Raw genomic sequence first — 20,291 nt, 5'->3', positions numbered from 1 at the left:
ACATTGTCAATGAGCAGTAATATTTTGAAATGAATTTTTTTTTTCCTGAACAATAGGTCTCAACAGCAGGCTTAAAATATTCAGTAAATCATGCTGTGAACTGAGGTGCTGTTACCAAGGCTTTGTTGTTGCCTTTTTTTTTTTTTTTTCTTTCTGAGACGGAGTCTCGCTCTGTCACCCAGGCTGGCGTGCAGTGGCGCCATCTCGGCTCACTGCAAGCTCCGCCTCCTGAGTTCACGCCATTCTCTTGCCTCAGCCTCCCGAGTAGCTGGGACTACAGGCGCCCGCCACCACGCCCAGCTAACTATTTTTGTATTTTTAGTGGAGACGGGATTTCACTGTGTTAGCCAGGATGGTCTCGATCTCCTGACCTCATGATCTGCCTGCCTCAGCCTCCCACAGTGCTGGGATTATAGGCATGAGCCACCGCGCCCGGCCTGTTGTTCCACTGGTAGAGCACTGGCAGAGGAGATTTAGCATCATTCTTAAGCCCCGGGGGGTTTTCAGAATGATAAATGAGCATTGGCTTCAACTTAAAGTCCCCAGCTGCATTAGCCCCCAGCAAGAGTCGGGCTGTCCTTTGAAGCTTTGAAACCAGGCACTGACTTCTCCTCTCTGTCGATGAAAGCCTTAGATGGCATCTGCTTCCAGCAGAAGGCTGTTGTGTCCACATCGCAAATCTGTTGGTTGGTGTAGCCACTTTAATCGGTGACCCCAGCTGAATCTTCTGGAGAACTCGCTGCAGCTTCTCCATCAGCACTGGCTGCTTGTCCTTGCATTTTTATGTTATGGAGACGGCTTCTTTCCTTTTTTTTTTTCTCTGAGATGGAGATCTCACTCTGTTGCCCAGGCTGGAACGCAGTGTTGCAATCTCAGCTCACTGCAACCTCTGCCTCCTGGGTTCAAGTGATTCTCCTGCCTCAGCCTTCCCAGTAGCTGGGATTACAGGCACCCGCCACCACACCTGGCTAATGTTTGTATTTTTTTAGTAGAGATGGAGTTTCACCACGTTGGCCAGGCTGGTCTCGAACTCCTGAGTTCAAATGATCCGCCTGCCTTGGCCTCCCAAAGTGCTGGGATGACAGGCGTGAGCCACTGCGCCCGACTGACAGCTTCTTTCCTTACACCTCATGAGACTGTCTCTGCTGGCTTCAGACTTTTCTTTTGCAGCTTCCTCACCTCTCTCAGCCTTCACAGAATTGAAGAGAGTTGGGGCCTTGCTGTGGATGAGGATTTGGCTTTTGGCTTAAGGGAATATTGAGGGTGGTTTGATCTTCTGTCTAGATCACTCAAACTTTCTCCCTGTCAGCAATGAGCTTGTTTCACTTTCTTATTTGTGTGTTCACCAGAGCACTTTAAATTTCCTTCAAGAACTTTTTCTTTGCATTCGTAGCCTGGCTGACTGTTTGGCACAAGAGGCTTTGCTTTTAGGCTATCTTGGCTTTTGACTGGCTTAAGCCTTCCTCACTAAGTTTAATCATTTCTAGCTTTCAATTTAAAGTAAGAGACATATGACTCTTCAATTCACTTGAACATTTAGAGGCCATTGTAGGTTTAATTGACCTAATTTCAGTATTGTTGTGCTTCAGGGAATAGGGAGGCCCAAGGAGAGGGAGAGAGATGAGGAAGGCCGGTGGGTGGAGCAGTCAACACACACTTTTTTTTTTTCTTCCTTGCTATATAAAGAACATATGGCCGGGTGCGGAGGCTCACGCCTGTAATCCCAGCACTTTGGGAGGCCGAGGTGGCTGGATCACTTGAGGTCAGGAGTTCAAGACCAGCCTGACCAACATGGTGAAACCCCATCTCTACTAAAAATACAAAAATTATCCAGGTGTAGTGGTGGGTGCCTGTAATCCCAGCTACTCTGGAGCCTGAGACAGGAGAATCTTGAACCTGGGAGGCGGAGTTTGCAGTGAGCAGAGATCGGGCCATTGCACTGCACTTCAGCCTGGGTGACAAGAGTGACACTCTGTCTAAAAGAGAACACACATCGAGCCGGACATGATAGCTCACGCCTGTTATCCCAGCACTTTGGGAGGCCGAGGCAGATGGACCATCAGAGGTCAGGGGTTCGAGACCAGCCTGGCCAACATGGGGAAAGCCCATCTGTACTAAAAATATAAAAATTAGCCGGGCGTGGTTGTGGGCATCTGTAATCCCAGCTTCTTGGGAGGCTGTGGCATGAGAGTTGCTTGAGCCCAGGAGGCGGAGGTTGCAGTGAGCCAAGATTGCACCACTGTACTTCAGCTTGGGCAATAAAGTGAGGCTCCATCTCGAACAAAAAAGAAAAAAAAAACATTTATCAGTGAAGTTTCCCATCTTATATGAGCACTGTTCATGGAGCCCCAAAACAGTTGCAATTTTTTGTAGAGAAGAGGTCTCGCTCTGTTGCCCAGACTGGTCTCGAACTCCTGTCCTCAAGTGATCTGCCCTCATTGGCCTCCCAAAGTGCTGGGACTACAGGTGTGAGCCATTGTGCCTGGCCTTGTCTAGTAATTTTGGATTGTGTCTTGGACGTTGTGGGGCTGAGGTTGTGGAGAGTCAGAATGCCTTTTTTTTTTCTTTTGAGACGGAGTTTCGCTCTTGTTGCCCAGGCTGGAGTGCAGTGGCGTGATCTCGGCTCACCGCAACCTCTGCCTCCCGGATTCAAACGATTCTCCTGCTCAGCCTCCCAAGTAGCTGGGATTGCAGGCATGCGCCACCACGCCCGGCTAATTTTGTATTTTTAGTAGAGATGGGGTTTCTCCATGTTGGTCAGGCTGGTCTCAAACTCCCGACCTCAGGTGATCTGCCCGCCTCGGCCTCCCAAAGTGCTGGGATTACAGGCGCGAGCCACTGCACCCGATTCTTTTTTTGTTTTAAACACAGGGTTGCCCAGGCTGGAGTGCAGTGACACACTCTCAGCTCACTGCAACCTCTCTCTGCCTGTTGCCCAGGCTGGTCCTGACCTCAGCTGATCCGCCCACCTTAGCCTCCCAAAGTGCTGGGATTACAGGCCTGCGCCACCATGCCTGGCCCCTTTTGTCATTTTAGTATGTTCTTCTTTGTTGCTAGTAACAATTTTTGTTTTAAAAAGTCTATTTGGTTTGTTGTTATAGCCACTCCAGCTCTCTTGGTTCCTGTTTGCATGGTATACCTTTTTCATGCTTTGCCTTTCAATTTATTAGTGTCTTAGTCTTTAGTTTTTTGTCTAATTTTTGGTTCTCCTTTGCTGCCTTTTAAACAGATTTATTTGAATATGTTTAAGAATTCCATTTTAGGCCGGGCGCGGTGGCTCAAGCCTGTAATCCCAGCACTTTGGGAGGCCGAGATGGGCGGATCACGAGGTCAGGAGATCGAGACCATCCTGGCTAACACAGTGAAACCCCGTCTCTACTAAAAATACAAAAACTAGCCGGGCGAAGTGGCGGGCGCCTGTAGTCCCAGCTACTCGGGAGGCTGAGGCAGGAGAATGGCATAAACCCGGGAGGCGGAGCTTGCAGTGAGCTGAGATCCGGACACTGCACTCCAGCCTGGGCGACAGAGCGAGACTCCGTCTCAAAAAAAAAAAAAAAAAGAATTCCATTTTAATTTTCCTGTTAGCTTTCTCAGTATCATTTTGTCATTTTTAAAAATAGAAAATAGAGATAACAATCTACATTCCTAACTTTTTACATCCACTTATCATGTGTTTTATTTCACATCCACTTATGTGTTTTATTTCACATCCACATATCGTGTGTTTTTTTTCACATAAAATACAGAAATCTTGCAACTTTATCAGTCCATATCATACCTTATATTTTATATTATATGTAATACTTCTTCACATGGTATCAACTCCTGAAGACAATGTTACAAATTTAGTGTGTGTGTTTTTTTTTTTAGACAGAGTCTCACTCTGTCCCTTGGCTGAAGTGGAGTGGTGCGATCTCGGCTCACTGCAACCTCTGCCTCCCGGGTTCAAGCGATTCTCCTGCCTCAGCCTCCCAAGTAGCTGGGATTACAGGCACCTGCCACCTCGCCTGACTAATTTTTTAATTTTTAGTAGAGACGGGGTGTCACCATCTTGGCCAGTCTGGTCTTGAACTCCTGAGCTCATGATCCACCTGCTTCAGCCTCCCAAAGTGCTGGGATTACAGGCATGAGCCACCGCACCCGGCCACAAACTTAGTTTTAATCATTTAAATGGCTTATAAGGAAATTAAGAGGAAAAGTGAACAAAGTCTTTTGTATTTATTCAGATATTTATTATTTCTGTTGCTTTTTCATTCTTGTCTGAGGATTCCAGTTTTCCTGCAGTTTCAGCCCAAAGAACTTCATTTAGCAGTTTTGCCTTGTAGAGCTGCTGGTGAGGAATTTTCTTGGTGTTCCCTTTTTTTGTTGTTGTTGAGACAGTCTCACTCTGTCACCCAGGCTGGAGTGCAATGGCGCGATCTTGATTTACTGCAACCTCCACCTTCTGGGTTCAAGTGATTCTCTTGCCTCAGCCTCCCGAGTGGTTGGGATTATAGGCGTGAGTCATCACGCCCGGCCTCTTAGTGTTCTTTTACCGGAAAATGTTTCTATTTCACCTTCATTCTTGAATGATGTTTTTACTGGATATTGGATTTTGGGTTGACAGTTTTTTTTTCTTTTCTTTGAGCCCTTAGAAGATATTCTGCTCTTTTCTGGCCTCTGGTTTCTGATGAGAAGTTTGCCATTAATCAAACGATTGTTTTGGAAGTCATAGGTTACATTTTTCTTGTTATTCCTGGGGGTTCGTGTTTATCTTTGTCAGCCGTTTGACTGTGGCGTGCCTCATGACGGAGTTGTTTGTGTTTATTTTGCTTGGTGTTCATCTGATACCCTACATCTGCAAGTTTCTGTTTGTCATCAAGTTTGGGAAGATTTCAGCTATTGAGGAAAAACAAATCTTCAAGCATTTTTTCTTATTCTTTCTTTTCCTGTTTAACATACATTTGACCATTTGTTATCTGACAGGTAGGTCCCTGAGGCTGGTTTCCCCACACCCAAACTCACACACTCACTTTTCTCTCTCTTTTTTTTTTTTTATTGAGACGGAGTCTCGCTCTGTTGCCCAGGCTGGAGTGCAGTGGCGTGATCTCTGATCACTTTGCAAGCTCCGCCTCCAGGGTTCACGCCATTCTCCTGCCTCAGCCTCCCGAGTAGCTGAGACTACAGGCGCCCGCCACCGCACCCAGCTAATTTTTTGTATTTTTAGTAGAGGCGGGGTTTCACCATGTTAGCCAGGATGGTACCGATCTCCTGACCTCGTGCTCCGCCCGTCTTGGCCTCCCAAAGTGCTGGGATTACAGGTATGAGCCACCGTGCCTGGCCTCACTTTTCTCTTAATCATATCCATTCAGCCCTTAGATCCCCTCCATGGATTTTTTATTTCTGAAATTGTACTTCTTAGTTTTATAATTTCTTTGTGTTGTTTGAGACAGGGTCTTGCTCTGTCACCCAGGCTGGAATGCAGGAGCACAGTCATAGCTCACTAAAGCCTCAACCTCCTGGGCTCAGGTGATCCTCCCACCTCTGCCTCCTGAGTAACTGGGACCACAGGTGCGTGCCACCATGACTGGCTAATGATTGTATTTTTTGTAGAGACAGAGTCTCACTATGTTGCCCAGGCTGGTCTTGAACTCATGACCTCCTGACCTCAAGGGATCCTCCCACCTCAGTCTCCCAAAGTTCTGGGATTACAGGTGTGAGCCGCTGTGCCTAGCCAGTTCTGTACTTAAAGTTGGTTCATTTGGTTCTTTTCTGTTGTTTCTGTTAGTCCTTCCTATTTCTCTGGTGAGATTTTCATGCCTTGAGAACAAGTTTTATTTTACCTCTTTGAGGATTTCAGAAGCCTTGGCTGTTCGTTCCAACATGTGGTTCATCTCAGGGTCAGGTTCAGTTGCTTTTCTTTTCTCTCTGGAATGTGATGCATTTTCTTGGTTCTTGATTTGTCTAGTAATTTTGTTTTTTGAGACAGAGTCTCACTCTGTTGCCCAGGCTGGAGTGCAGTGGTGTGATCTCTGCTTACTGCAAACTCTGCCTCCTGGGTTCAAGTGATTCTTGTGCCTCAACCTCCCCAGTAGCTGGAATTACAGATGCATGCCACCACGCCCAGATAATTTTTGTATTTTTTGTAGAGGTGGGGTTTTGCCATGTTGGCCAGGCTGGTCTCAAACTCCTCACCTCAAGTGATCTGCCCACTTTGACCTCCCCAAAGTGCTGGGATTATAGGTGTGAGCCACCGTGCCTGGCCTTGTCTCGTAATTTTGGATTGTATCTTGGACATTGTGGGGCTGAGGTTGTGGAGAGTCAGAATGCCTTTTTTTTTTTTTTTTTTTTTTTTTTCCCCAGTGAATATTATCTCCTTTATTTTAGCAGATATTTCCTTGGTAGGGCTTGAAGTCCAATTTCTTGGGTGGTGTCTCTGGCCTCTGTTCAGATCACTTTTTGCTGAGCCCTGGGCTGCTTGGAGTCTATTCTGTGTGTAGGTAGTTTCAGGGCCATTCAGAGACATGGGGGAGAGAGAGAGCGCATGGGGACCCCTCTCTGGCTCCCTTTCTAATTTTTTTTTTTTTTTTTGAGACAGACTCTCACTGTCACCCAGACTGGAGTGCAATGGCACGATCTCTGCTCACTGCAACCTCTGCCTCCTGGGTTCAGGCGATTCTCCTGTCTCAGCCTCTTGAGTAGCTGGGAGTACAGTGTGCGCCACCATGCCTGGCTAATTTTTGTATTTTTATTAGAGATGGTATTTCCCCCTATTGGCCAGGCTGGTCTTGAACTCCTGACCTTGTGATCCACCTGCCTTGGCCTCCCAAAGTGCTGAGATTACAGGTGTGAGCCACCGCGCCTGGCCTCTGGCTCCCAATTTTTTTTTTTTTTTTTTTTTTGAGTCAGATTCTCACTCTTTCGCCTAGGCTGGAATGCAGTGGTATAATCTCTGCTTACTACAACCTCTGCCTCCGGGTTCAAGTGGTTCTCCTGCCTCAGCCTCCCAAGTAGCTGGGACTATAGGCGCACGCCACCGTGCCTGGCTAATTTTTGTATTTTTAGTAGAGACCGGGTTTCACCATGTTGGCCAGGCTGGTCTTGAACTCCTGACCTCAGGTGATCCGCCCACCTTGACCTCCCAAAGTGCTGGGGTTACAGGCATGAGCCCCCGCGCCCGGCCTCTGGCTCCCTTTCTATTCTCTTCTGTGTTGCCAGTTTCTAGACTTCTCTTTCCTGGTGCTGAGGTCAGTGGGATGCTATTTCTTTTCCATGTGGGCCTCACCTTCCCTGCTGTGTGTGCCAAGAAGACCATGTCTAGTGCCAGGGTAGAGGGTGCAGGGAGATCTGCCTCCTGTGACTTCACTCTCTGCATTCCACACGACCCTCCTCTCTGTCCACTGTCCCTCCCTGAACCATACACAATGGGCCTGTGAAGGATTATGTAAGCCAGGTGTTCCAGTGGATCTCCGGGGGGACTGTTACCGGTTGGTACCTCATTCCATCATACCCAGAGCAGAGCTCTCAAGCTTGTGGCCTGCACCCACATCAGCCTCAAAAGCCCCTTGCTGCCTCCCTGCACCGTGGGAAGTTGGGAAGTCTGTTGGCAAAATACTAATGATCACGCCTGTAATCACAGCACTTTGGGAGGCCAAGGCGGGTGGATCACAAGGTTAGGAGTTCGAGACCATCCTGCTTAACACGGTGAAACCCCGTCTCTACTAAAAATACAGAAAAAAAAACCCAAAAAAACCTTAGCTGGGCGTGGTGGCGGGTGCGTGTAGTCCTAGCTACTCAGGAGGCTGAGGCAGGAGAATGGCGTGAACCTAGGAGGCGGAGCTTGCAGTGAGCCAAGATTGCACCACTATACTCCAGCCTGGGCGACAGAGTGAGACTCCGTCTCAAGGGAAAAAAAAAAAAGATTAATGAATAGGCTCATTACACTTTGTCGGTGACTCTTTCCTACTGGGCAGCCCCCGCCGGCCCCTGTTGCTGTGACTTCCTCTGCCAGCGCAGTGCAGGGCAAGCCTCTCACGGCTGTCCCCAGGGTCAGTCGGCCTGGGATTGGGCCTTGGCTTTTCGGCTCCTGTGCTGGAGGATTTAAGGCAGACCACTGGCTCTCCCTGAGGTTGTTAACACAAGGGACTGTCACAGAGATTGCATCCCTGAGTGAAGGCACCTTGGAGCCCCTGTCCTGGGGAGCAGTGCCGCCCACGCCTCTACTCACACGCTGTTTCTGGATACCAGCTCTGACCTGGGGCTTCAGCTGGAGATCCCAGAGAACTCAGGGGTCTGCTTCCCAGGGGCAGGGCAGGCTGGGATAAACTGGGACCTGGGCATGGACAGAAATGCTAAGGTGTGGCATTGCCTGTGACAACAGAGGTGTGGCCAGAGAGGACTTCCCGGGGTGTGGGGTAGATCTCCTTCTGAAGGACTTAGCGCTGTTCGAAGGAGAGGTCGGGGGAGCTGGTGCTCTGTGCAGAGGGGATGGCAGAGAGCAGAGCTTGCAGCTGGGAGTGAGTGGGGATGATAGGTGCTGAACAAGTGCTGGGCGACCTGTGCTCAAGAGGCTGTGCGTTCAAGGAGCCCGGGGGCTGGGACCCAGGATCCAGGACAGAGGGAAGCAGGGCCTTGGCTGTGCAATGGGTGGGGCCTGGGGTGGAAGGAGGGCTGTTGGGGTGGCCCTGTCGTGTAGAGAGGGCAGTGGGAGTGGACGATTCCTGGGACCACCCGGCTCTGACAGGGAGCACCAAGAACAGGGGAGAGAAGGCGAGTGCGGCTTGGGGCGTCTCTGCGGGTTTCCCCACCCGCCTGCCTTAGAGGGCTGCTGCCCTGCAGGTGTGGGGCCGGCCGCCCCGCCCAGCTGCCCTGGCTTCTGGGATTTCCACAAGTCACATGGGGCCTCGGAGGAGCTCAAGGGGCCCAGGATCTTTCCATGGGGCGAGGGGCTGGGAGCAGCGTCCGGGCAGCGGAGGTGGGTGAGGACGGGCATAATAGGGACAGGCGTGGGCCTCGTGAGTCCTTCTTCTCTGGGCCTCAGTTTCCTCTCCTGGAAACGGGAAGCGCTGTCATCAGCTGGGAGGTCCTGCGGGGGAGGAATGGTGCCCATGGGGTTGGGTCCCCACGAGCTTGTGACCAGCACGCTCTTCTCCCGCGTTCAGGAACAGAGTTCGAGTACACCGACTCGGAAAGCGAGGTCAAGGTGCGCAAGCGGTCGCCTGCGGGGCTGCTGCGGCCCAAGAAGGGACTGGGGGAACCAGGACCCTCCCTAGCCGCACCCACGCCTGGCGCCCGCGGCCCCGGCCCCAGCAGCCCGGACAAGGCCAAGCTGGCGGTGGAGAAGGGGCGCAAGGCCCGGAAGCTGCGGGGTCCCAAGGAGCCTGGCTTCGAGGCGGGGCCCGAGGCCAGCGACGACGACCTGTGGACGCGGCGCCGCAGCGAGCGCATCTTCCTGCACGACGCCTCAGCTGCTGCACCTGCGCCCACCAGCACCGCGCCCGCCACCAAGGCCAGCCGCTGCGCCAAGGGCGGCCCCCTGAGCCCGCGCAAGGACGCCGGGCGTGCAAAGGACAGGAAGGACCCCAGGAAGGTAGGGGCCGCGTGGGGAGGGGAGCCGCAGAAGGGTCCCTGGGGTTCGGTGAGGGAGCGGCCCTCTCCCCTCCCAGCCTGGGGAAGCGGCTTCACTGTTAAGGGACTTGGACTCGGCTCCAGGCCCGCCCAGAGCCCCTGCTAGGACTCAGCCACAGGAGGAGCTGGGCACCTGTTCCTTTGTTTCTTAAGAGTCAAGTCTTGCTCTGTCACCAGGCTGGAGTGCAGTGGCCTGATCATGGCTCACTGCAGCCTTCACCTCCTGGCCTCTAGCAGTCCTCCTGCCTCAGCCTCCCAAATAGCTGGATTTTTCAGGCACATATCACTGCAGCCGGCTAATTTATTTTTTGTAGAGATGAGATCTCCCCGTGTTGCCTGGGCTGATCTTGAACTCCTGACTTTTAGCGATTCTCCTGCCCCAACCTCCCAAAATGTTGAGATTACAGGCATGAGCCACCATGCTTAGCCACCCATTTCTTACAGAGGTCTTTACTCTCTCTTCTTCTGTCTCAGAAGATGACTTTAAAAAGTGAATAAAATACCTGGAGGAGGCTGAGGCAGGAGAATGGTGTGAACCCGGGAGGCGGTGCTTGCAGTGAGCCGAGATTGCGCCACTGCACTCCAGCCCGGGCGGCAGAGCGAGACTCTGTCTCAAAAAAAAAAAAAAAAAAAAAAACCTGGAACCCCAAAGGAAGACAGTGATAATTGACCACCGTTATCAAAATATTGGAAAGACCCTTCTGTGATATGGTACCTATATGTTCCTTTAGGGATGTATTTAATTAATAAACACATCTGGCAGTGGGTCTAGTAAATACCATACTTAAAATTTTATTATTTTATGTTTTAAAGACAGAGTCTCACTCTGTCACCCAGGCCAGAGGGAAGTGCTGTGATCATGGTTCACTGTGACCTTGAACTCCTGGAATCAAGCAGTCCTCCCACCTCAGCCTCCTGAGTAGCTGGGACTACAGGTGCACACCACCATGCCCAGCTAATTTGTAAATTTTAAGTATAGACAAGGTCTTGCTGCGTTGCCCAGGCTGGTTTCAAACTGTTCTCCTGCCTCAGCCTCTCAGAGTGTTGGGATTTCAGGCGTGAGTCACCGCGCCCGGCTAGTGCTGTACTTCTGAAGCAATGAGTGTAAAGGATGATTTAAGGTCCCTGCAGTTAACTGTTGTGTGCTGCAAGACTCCGTGGTTTCCATAGGTGGCAAAGTCACCGGCGCTGCTGGTACTTTTGTGGTTTTGTGGCCTCTACTCTCACTTGAAGGAAAACCCCATTTTTTTAAAGATTAAAATATGAAAATACAGGTGGCATTTTCTTTCCTACCCATTTACAGATTTCCTAAATTCTCTCTGTGAACACCACAGAGTAAGAAAACTTGCTTTTCAACAACTTTATGATAATTGGACCTGTTACCCATTTTGCACTGGCCACTAGGAAGCTGATGGCCAGTTGCTTCCTCCTCTTATTCGGATGCGTTCAGACTTAACAGCTAGGTTTTGACGGTGTTCTGACTCAGGCCTCTCCACCCTGAGCCCTTGATGTAGGACGAACCCTCAAATAACAATAACATTCTAGAGAAAATCACAAAAAAGATGAGAGTCACATTGATTTCCTGACAAAGGGGTAGTAGCGAGGAAGTGACCAGTCTAAGCACCATCCATAGGCACCTTGGATTTGTGCTCTTGTCTCCTCGTGGCAGAGGCCATGTCAGGGTTTTGAAGGCCTTGCAGGACAGGTATCAACAATTAGTAACAATAATAATGATCCAGCCGGGCGCGGTGGCTCACACCTGTGATCCCAGCACTTTGGGAGGCCAAGTCCGGTGGATCACTTGAGGTCAGAAGTTTGAGACCAGCCTGGCCAACGTGACAAAATCCTGTCTCTACTAAAACTACAAAAATTAGCTGGGCATGGTGGCAGGCATCTGTAATCCCAGCTACTCGGGAGGCTGAGGCAGGAGAATCTCTTGAGCCCAGGAGGCGGAGGTTGCAGTGAGCTGAGATCACGCCACTGCCCTCCAGCCTGGGTGACAGAGTGAGACTCTGTCTCCAAAAATAAAATAACAATGCTACCAAGTTGCACATAGTAGGCCCAGACATGTTCTAACCCCTTCACCGCGCACACTTAACGTGCAGGACTGTGTGAAGTGGGTTCCTCCTATGAACCACACTCTATAGGTGGCTCACATACTGACAGGCACCAGACTGGCTGTGGTGGCTCACACCTGCAATCCCAGCACTTTGAGGTGGGAGGATCCCTTAAGGCCAGGAGTTTTGAGACTGGCCTGGGCAACATAGCAAGACCCTGCCTCTACCCCAAAAAAAAAAAAAAAAAAAAAATAGCTTAGAGTTGTGGTGGCAAGTTACTGTAGTCCCACCTACTCTGGAAGCTGAGGCAGAGAGATTACTTGAGCCTAGGAGGTAAAGGCTGCAGTGAGCTATGATCGTACTGCCTCACTCCAGCCTGGGCAACAGAGCCCAAGACTCTGTCTCAAAATAAAGAAAAAGGTGGCCGGGCACGGTGGCTCAAGCCTGTAATCCCAGCACTTTGGGAGGCCGAGACGGGTGGATCACAAGGTCAGGAGATCGAGACCATCCTGGCTAACATGGTGAAACCCCATCTCTACTAAAAAATACAAAAAACTAGCCAGGCGAGGTGGCGGGCGCCTGTAGTCCCAGCTACTCGGGAGTCTGAGGCAGGAGAATGGTATAAACCCAGGAGGCGGAGCTTGCAGTGAGCTGAGATCCGGTCACTGCACTCCAGCCTGGGTGACAGAGCGAGACTCCGTCTCAAAAAAAAAAAAAAAAAAAAAGGGCTGGATGCAGTGGCTCACGCCTGTTATCCCAGCACTTTGGGAGGCCGAGGTGGGCAGATCACCTGAGGTCAGGAGTTCAAGACCAACCTAGTCAACATGGTGAAACTCCATTTCTACTAAAAAAAAAAAAAAAAAAAATTAGCTGGGCGTGGTAGGGGGTGCCTGTAGTCCCAGCTACTCTGGAGGCTGAGGCAGGAGAATCGCTTTAACCTGGGAGGCAGAGGTTGCAGTGAGTCAAGTTTGCGCCACTGCACTTCAGCCTGGGCCACGGAGTGAGACTCCGTCTCAAAAAAAAACAAAATCAAAAACAAAAAGAACAGCTTTCTGTCCAAGGTTCCAGCAGCGAATGATCAATAGAGCAGGACTTTGAACACTGGGGGCGTAGCTTCAGTTCTGGCTCCTTAACCGCGGAGCTGCACTGCCTCTTTGGGCGTTCCCCAGGAGTTCCTTCTGTTGGAGCCCAGGGTTTCCAATTCCTGGCATCTGAACAGCTGAATACCCAGCTGTTATATCCAGCTATAATACCAGAGGCTCACCCAGTGTCTGCCTTTCAATAGTGTAGCAGGAACCTGGAACAGAACGGATTCCTTGTTGACAAACAGAGGCTCAAACACCCAAGGAAAATCACCCCACATCCCAGCATCCCAAGAACAGACACTGTTAATGTTTTTTGTTTGTTTTTTGAGACAAGGTCTCCCTTTGTTGCCCATGCTGGAATACAGTGGTGCAGTCATGGCTCACTGCAGCCTCCACCTCCCAGGCTCAGGTGATCCACCCACCTCAGCCTCTGGAGTAGCTAAGACTATACATGTGTGCCAGCATGCCTGGCTAATTTTTTTTTTTTTTTTTTTTTTTTTTTTGAGACGGAGTCTTGCTCTGTTGCTCAGGTGGGAGTGCAATGGCATGATCTCAGCTCACTGCAACGTCTGCCTCCTGGGTTCAAGTGATTATCCTGCCTCAGCCTCCCAAGTAGCTGGGATTACAGGTGTGCGCCACTACACCTGGCCAATTTTTGTATTTTTAATAGAGGCAGGGCTTCTCCATGTTGGCCAGGCTGGTCTCAAACTCCTGACCTCAGGTGATCCACCCACCTCGACCTCTCAAAGTGCTGGGATTACAGGCATGAGCCACCACACCCAGCCTGCCTGGCTAATTTTTAAACATTTTTTGTGGAGACAGGATCTCACTATGTTGCCCAGGCTGGTCTTGAACTCCTGGGCTCAAGCAGTTCACTCACCTCAGCCTCCCAAAGGGTTGAAATTATAGGTGTGACTCACCACACCCGGCCCAACATTTTTTTTGAAATATACTTTCATACAGTATTCCCCCCTTAGCTGTGGAGGATATGTTCTAAGGAGCCCTGTGGATGCCAAAGACCACCATGGATAATACTAAACCCTCTATTATAAGCAATCAGGTACTGTGGCTGTAACTTACAGCTTGAGGTGCAACAGCAAAACTAGCACGGGTGTTTTTCCTTCTTCACGGTTTCACACATAGACGATTCTTTTTGTTTGTTTGTTTGTTTTTTGAGACATAGTCTTGCTCTTTCGTCCAGGCTGGAGTGCAGTGGTGCGATCTCAGCTCACTGCAGCCTCCGCCTCCTGGGTTCAAGCAAGCAGCTCTCCTGCCTCAGCCTCCCAAGTAGCTGAGATTACAGATGCCCACCACCATGCCCAGCTAATTTTTGTATTTTACTAGAAACATGGTGTCACCATGTTGGTCAGGCTGATCTCGAACTCCTGACCTCAAATGATCTGCCCACCTCAGCCTCCCAAGTAGCTGAGATTACAGATGCCCACCACCATGCCCAGCTAATTTTTGTATTTTAGTAGAAACATGGTGTCACCATGTTGGTCAGGCTGATCTCGAACTCCTGACCTCAAATGATCTGCCCACCTCAGCCTCCCAAAGTGCTGAGATTACAGTCATGGGCCACCGCGCCCGGCTGTATTCTGCTTTTCAGACTTAGTTCAGTCTGTGTTATATCATGTGTACTGCCACATGGGACGGGCTTTTACTTTTATTATCTTTTTTTTTTTTTTTTTTTTTAAAGACAGAATCTGCCCCACTGCCCAGACTGGAGTACAGTGGTGAGATCTTGGTTCACTGAAACCTCTGCCTCCCAGGTTCAAGTGATTCTCTTGCCTCAGCCTCCCGAGTAGCTGGGATTCACCACCATGCCCGGCTAACTTTTGTGTTTTCAATAGAGACAAGGTTTCGCCATATTGGCCAGTCTCATCTCAAACTCCTGACCTCAGGTGATCCGCCCACCTCAGCCTCCCAAAGTGTTGGGATTATAGGCATGAGCCACCACGCTCGGCCTTCTATCTATATTTTTATTGTATTTATTTATGAGAGACAGAGTCTTGCTCTGTTGCCCAGTCTGGAGTGCAGTGGCAATTGTAGCTCACTGCAGCCTCGAATTTCCAAGTTTAAGCAGTTCTCCTGCCTCAGTCTCCTCTGAGTAGGTGGAATCACAGGTGCACGCCACCACACCTTGCTAATTTTTTTTTTTAACAAGAGATGGTGGTCTCGGCTGGGTGCGATGGCTCATACCTGTAATCCCAGCACTTTGGGAGACCAAGGTGGGTAGATCACGAGGTCAGGAGTTCGAGACCAGCCTGGCCAATATGGTGAAACCCTGCTTCTACTAAAAAAATACAAAAAAATTAGCTGGGCATGGTGGTGGGTGCCTGTAGTCGCTACTCGGGAGGCTGAGGCAGAAGAATCGCTTGAACCTGGGAGGTGGAGGTTTCAGTGAGCCGAGATTGTGCCACTGCACTCCAGCCTGGGTGACAGAGCGAGACTCCATCTCAAAAAAAAAAAAAAAGGGACAGTGGTCTCACTGTGTTGCTCAGGCTGGTTCAAACTCTTGGGCTCAAGTGATCCTCCTGCCTCGACCACCTAAAGTGCTGGGATTACAGATGTATACCACCACGTCTGACTAATTAAAAATATATATATTTTTGTGCAGATGGGGTGGGGTCTCCTTATGTTGCCCAGGCTGGTCTCGAACCCCTGGGCTCAAGCAATCCTCCTGCCTTAGCCTCCCACAGTGCTGGGATTACAGGAATAAGCCACCACGCCTGGCCATCGGTATTTTTGTTTGTTTGTTTTTTTGAGACAGAGTCTCACTCTTGTGGCTGGAGTGCAGTGGCTCGACCTCAGCTCACTGCAACCTCTGCCTCCCAGGTTCAAGCGATTGTCTTGCCTCAGCCTCCCAAGTAGCTGGGATTACAGGCACATGCCCTTCATGCCTGGCTAATTCTTGTATTTTTAGTAGAGATGGGATTTCACCATGTTGGCTGGGCTGGCCTGGCCTTGAAGTCCTGGCCTCAGGTGATCCGCCTGCCTTGGCCTCCCAAAGTGCTGGGATTACAGGCGTGAGCCACTGCGCCTGGCTGTCAGTATTTTTGAATGGTTGAATGCCATCCCACCGCCTGCCTGTCTCCCACCACTGACCCTGCTGGCAGTTGGTGGTTTGGGTGATGATGGTGTTTTGCTGTCATAATTACCAAAGCAGTCAGCGTCTCTGTTTTGTGTACAGAGCTTCTATCACATCGGAAGTTATTTTCTTACTTACTTTATTTTTTTTACAAAAAAGTAGGGGAAGGCTCCCAGCCATGGGTGTTCTAATCAAAGGGAAAGAAAGAGTTACTGGTTTTATCTGATTATAACAGTAATTTGGAAGATAAAGAAAAGAAAAATCCACTCAGGCCTTTCTTTTTTTTTTTCTTTTTTTTCTTTCTGCTGTCATTTCCTTTTGTTCCCTTGTGGGTACAGCTGCAGGGACATGTACCAGGAGCTGCAGCTATCTGCTTAATGACAGATCCCAAAGATATGGGGATAGCGCCACTAACATTCCTTCAACGCCTAAGATGCCTCTGATTCCAAAAGGATGACTTGCATTAAAGAGTTCAGCAGAAACAAGAAAATAAAACACGTGCGCGTGCGCGCGCGCACACACACACACACACACATACACATACACATATATATTCCCCCCCCAAAATGGGGATTAAACTGTATACCCTTTTTCCCTAGAACATGCCATTTTTTCTTTCTTTTAATGCTCTTGCTTTGACTTTCATTTTGGATACGGATGCTGTGACTTCTGTTGTTGTCTTGGTAACATTTGACGGTTATTATCTTTATTACTTTTCTACTTCTCCTGGTCTTGGTTATTTATTTTTTTTGTTCTGTTTGTTTTTTGACAAAGAGTCTCGCTCCGTCATCCAGACTGGAGTGCAGTGGCCCAATCTCGGCTCACTGCAACCTCCACCTCCCAGTTCAAGCTCTTCTCCTGCCTCAGCCTCCCGAGTAGCTGGGACTACAGGCGCCCGCTACCACGCCCGGCTAATTTTTTTGTATTTTTAATAGAGACGGGGTTTCACCATGTTAGCCAGGATGGTCTCAATCTCCTAACCTCGTGATCCTCCGACCTCGGCCTCCCAAAGTGCTGGGATAACAGGCATGAGTCACCACGCCTGACCTTGTTTTTTTTTTCTTAACTTTATTTTATTTTTGAGACGGAGTTTTGCTCTTTTTTGCCCAGGCTGGAGTGCAATGGCACAATCTCGGCTCACTGCAACCTCTGCCTACCGGACGCAAGTGATGCTTCTGCCTCAGCCACCCAAGTAGCTGAGATCACAGGCACCCCCCACCATGCCCGGCTAATGGCCATTTGTTTTAGACATGTCCTTTTTAGAAAGTGTAGACTTTTTAGCTGGGCATGGCGGTGCATGTCTGTAGACCCAGCGACTTGGGAGGCTGAAGCAGGAGGATCACTTGAACCCAGGAAGTTGAGGCTACAGTGAGCTGTCATTGCACCACGGCTCTCCAGCCTGGGCAATAGAGCGAGACTCTGTCTCAAAAACAACAACAAAACAGAGAGTGAAAAAACAGAGGCAGCCTACAGGTCCTTCTCATCGCGGGGGTGGTTAAAGTAAATGAATTACGGTTTCTCCATACCTTGGCTCAATAGGCTGCTGTTAAAATGAAGCTCCTTTTATATGTGTCAGTGGTGTTAGAGGGGAAATGTTGCAAGGCAGGACTGTTGGTAAATTCCTACCTGTGCGTGTGTGGTTTTTTTTTTTTTTTTAATACTGTGTATGCGTGGTTGTGTCTGCATAGCCTTCATATTTACAGGGTTGTGTGTGCTTGTGGAAAGTTCTAGAAGGATACACCATGCTGTTACTAGTAGCTGACTCTGTGGAGTTGGTAGGAGGGTCACTGGAGAGGAACTCACAACATATATACACTTCAGTGTTGTCTTTTTGGGTAGAGGGGGCAACAAGTAATACTAGTAATAAGATAATAAACATTAAAAACAGCCTGTAATCCCAGCACTTTGGAAGGCCAAGGCGGGAGGATTGCTTGAGGCCAGGAGTTTGAGAGCAGCCTGGGCAACATAGCAAGACCCTGTCTCTAAAAAAAATAAATAAATAAAAATTTAGTTGGGTGTGGTGGTGTGCATCTATAGTCCAGCTACTCAGGAGGCTGAGGTGGGAGGATCGCCTGAGCCCAGGAGGTCAAGGCTGCATTTAGTGGTGATGACGCCACTGTCCTCTGGCCTGGGCAACAAAGCGAGACCCTGTCTCCAAAAAAAAAAAAACCCAAACCAAAAACTCTGGCAGGGGGAGAGAGAAGGGACATTTTGTTCCTCCCGGGAGGACACACTTGGGGTGGTACAAAACTTGGGGGAGTGAGTGAGTGAAGGGAACAGGGGTGCTATCTGCACTTGCCCTGCCCTCTGATGTCTCCTCTCTGCTGCTTCCTCCTCCAGAAGAAGAAAGGGAAAGAGGCTGGGCCAGGAGCTGGGCTGCCGCCGCCCCGAGCTCCTGCCTTGCCCTCTGAGGCTAGGGCTCCTCACGCCAGCTCCCTGACCGCTGCCAAGAGGAGCAAGGCCAAGGCCAAAGGGAAGGAGGTGAAGAAGGAGGTGAGGCTTGCTGTGCCCTGGTGGGGCACTGTGGTGGGGCTCAGCCATGCTCCTGTGGTCAGGGCAGGGGGCTCCACCTGCTGCTCTGTATTTACCCTCCCTGTAGCTGTGGCTCAGAGAGGTTGCAGTTGATGGGGGTGACCTGGCCATCCCCGTGCTCCAGGGATAAGGAGATACTGGGGGCTCTGCTCCTGTCCTCAGGAAATGCCTGCTCTAGCGGGGGTGGGGGACACTGGAACAGAGACCAGGAGACCTGGGTGACAGGCCCCCAGCCCAGCACCAGGTCCTCACAGGGCCCTCAGGTTTGGGTGAATTTCTTAGCCTGAGTGGCAGATGGTGGCATGCCCACTCCCCACACCTGCTAGCCCCTGCCCGAGTGGTTTTTCGTGAAGCCCATCAGGTGTGGCTGGAGATGCTGCTGAAGTTTCTTTAAAGAGGGAATGGAGGCACTCGCTGTAGTGATGAACCAGAGGTATGGTAGTGAGTGCTGAGCACTGAGTGTTGATACTGAGCACAGAGTACTGAGTATTGAGCACCAAGTACTGAGCACTGACCAGCTGGGTTTCAGGCCTATTTCACCCTCCCCCTGGCCTCTGGGGTGCCCCCAGCTGGGATCCCCACCATGCACATGACAGATTCCTCCTGCGGCCTGACTGTGGCTCCAGGTTTCCAGAGAGGGTTCCTAGCTCGTCAGGAGCCCCGTGCCAGGTCCTAAGTCATTTGTCGGCTGTGCTCTGTCCCCAGAACCGCGGCAAGGGGGGCGCCGTGAGCAAGCTGATGGAGAGCATGGCGGCCGAGGAGGACTTTGAACCCAACCAGGACTCGAGCTTCTCGGAGGACGAGCACCTACCGCGTGGTGGGGCCGTGGAGCGGCCGCTGACCCCGGGTGAGTGGCCGTGATGCTGCATGTGCCAGGCGGGGCTGCTGGAGCCTCCCTTGGGGAAGGCAGATCTGAGCAAGGCATGAGACGGAAGGGCTGGGCTAGCTGAGGGCAGGGAACCGTAGGAGCAGAGGTCCTGAGGCCGTTACCCCGGTCGATGAGAAGGCTGGACTGGCTGCAGCTCAGTCCACTGTTGGGGCCAGGGAGGAGGCAGGTCCTGCGGGGCTTGGGAAGGAGTTCCGTGTTGGGCCCAAGGAAAGTGAGAAGCTCTCTGAGGTTGGATGTGGAGATGTGATATGCTGAGATTGACTTTAAAATGAGCTGTCTGGGCTGGGCGTGGTGGCCCATGCCTGTAATCCTAGCTCTTTAGGAGACCGAGATGGGCAGATCACCTGAGGTCAGGAGTTCCAGACCAGCCAGGCCAACATGGTGAAACCCTGATTCTACTGAAAAGACAAAAATTAGCTGGGTGTGGTAGCGGGTGCCTGTAATCCCAGCTATTAGGGAGGCTGGGGCGGGAGAACGGCTTGAACCTGGGAGGTGGAGGTTGCGGTGAGCCAAGATCATGCCACTGCACTCCAGCCTGGGCAACAAGAGTGAAACTGTCAAAAAAAAAAAAAAAAAAACCGTCTTGTACTGCACAGAGAATGAGTGGGGACCCCAGGGAAATTAGGGAGTCCAGTTAGGAGGCTGTGCTGTCCAGGTGAGAGTGGGTTGTGGCCTGGGGCTGCCATAGGGGCAGCAGGCAGGGAGGCAGGGCAGGGTGTGCACATTAGGAGGGAGACTGGATGGGAGGTAGGGTCGGGGGTGCAGGCAGATGAGAGGGGAAGGGAAGGGTGAGGACAGGTTTGGGGGGGTGGGCAGAGGCCCTGTCCCTGAGACCCAGGTCAGAGAGGGTCATGTGGGGGTTTTGATGACTCGAGTCTGGGGTGCCTGGGAGGCACCCCAGGAAGTCACGCCCAGGCTGGGACCCAGGGGTCTGTAACCCAGAGGCAAGGTTGTGGGTATATGGGGGAGCGAGTGAGAGAAGGAGTTGGCTACCCCAAGGCTGCATTGGTGAGCAGCCGCTATGTGACAAC

General features: G+C 50.7%; 2 protein-coding genes across 8 annotated transcripts in view; one reads left to right on the top strand and one right to left on the bottom strand.

Annotated features, from left to right (window-relative positions):
• Positions 1-20,291, bottom strand: part of LOC104667537 (protein PMS2CL-like) — a 1,213,215-nt gene that overhangs the window by 894,657 nt on the left and 298,267 nt on the right. The gene's annotated exons all lie outside the window — the stretch shown is intronic.
• TNRC18 (trinucleotide repeat containing 18) overlaps positions 1-20,291 on the top strand; it is a 123,132-nt gene that overhangs the window by 85,915 nt on the left and 16,926 nt on the right. For all 7 annotated transcript variants that reach the window (XM_030932175.1, XM_030932177.1, XM_030932180.1 and 4 more), the window contains 3 exons: positions 9,141-9,568; positions 18,180-18,332; positions 19,077-19,218. In XM_030932175.1, the coding sequence (XP_030788035.1) occupies positions 9,141-9,568; positions 18,180-18,332; positions 19,077-19,218 (723 nt within the window). The remainder of the gene's footprint in view (positions 1-9,140; positions 9,569-18,179; positions 18,333-19,076; positions 19,219-20,291) is intronic.

Source organism: Rhinopithecus roxellana, chromosome 6 (genome assembly GCF_007565055.1).
Source record: "Rhinopithecus roxellana isolate Shanxi Qingling chromosome 6, ASM756505v1, whole genome shotgun sequence".
Classification (NCBI taxonomy): Eukaryota; Metazoa; Chordata; class Mammalia; order Primates; family Cercopithecidae; genus Rhinopithecus; species Rhinopithecus roxellana.
Note: the sequence above shows the minus strand (reverse complement) of the source record. Positions and strands in the feature narration are given on the sequence as shown.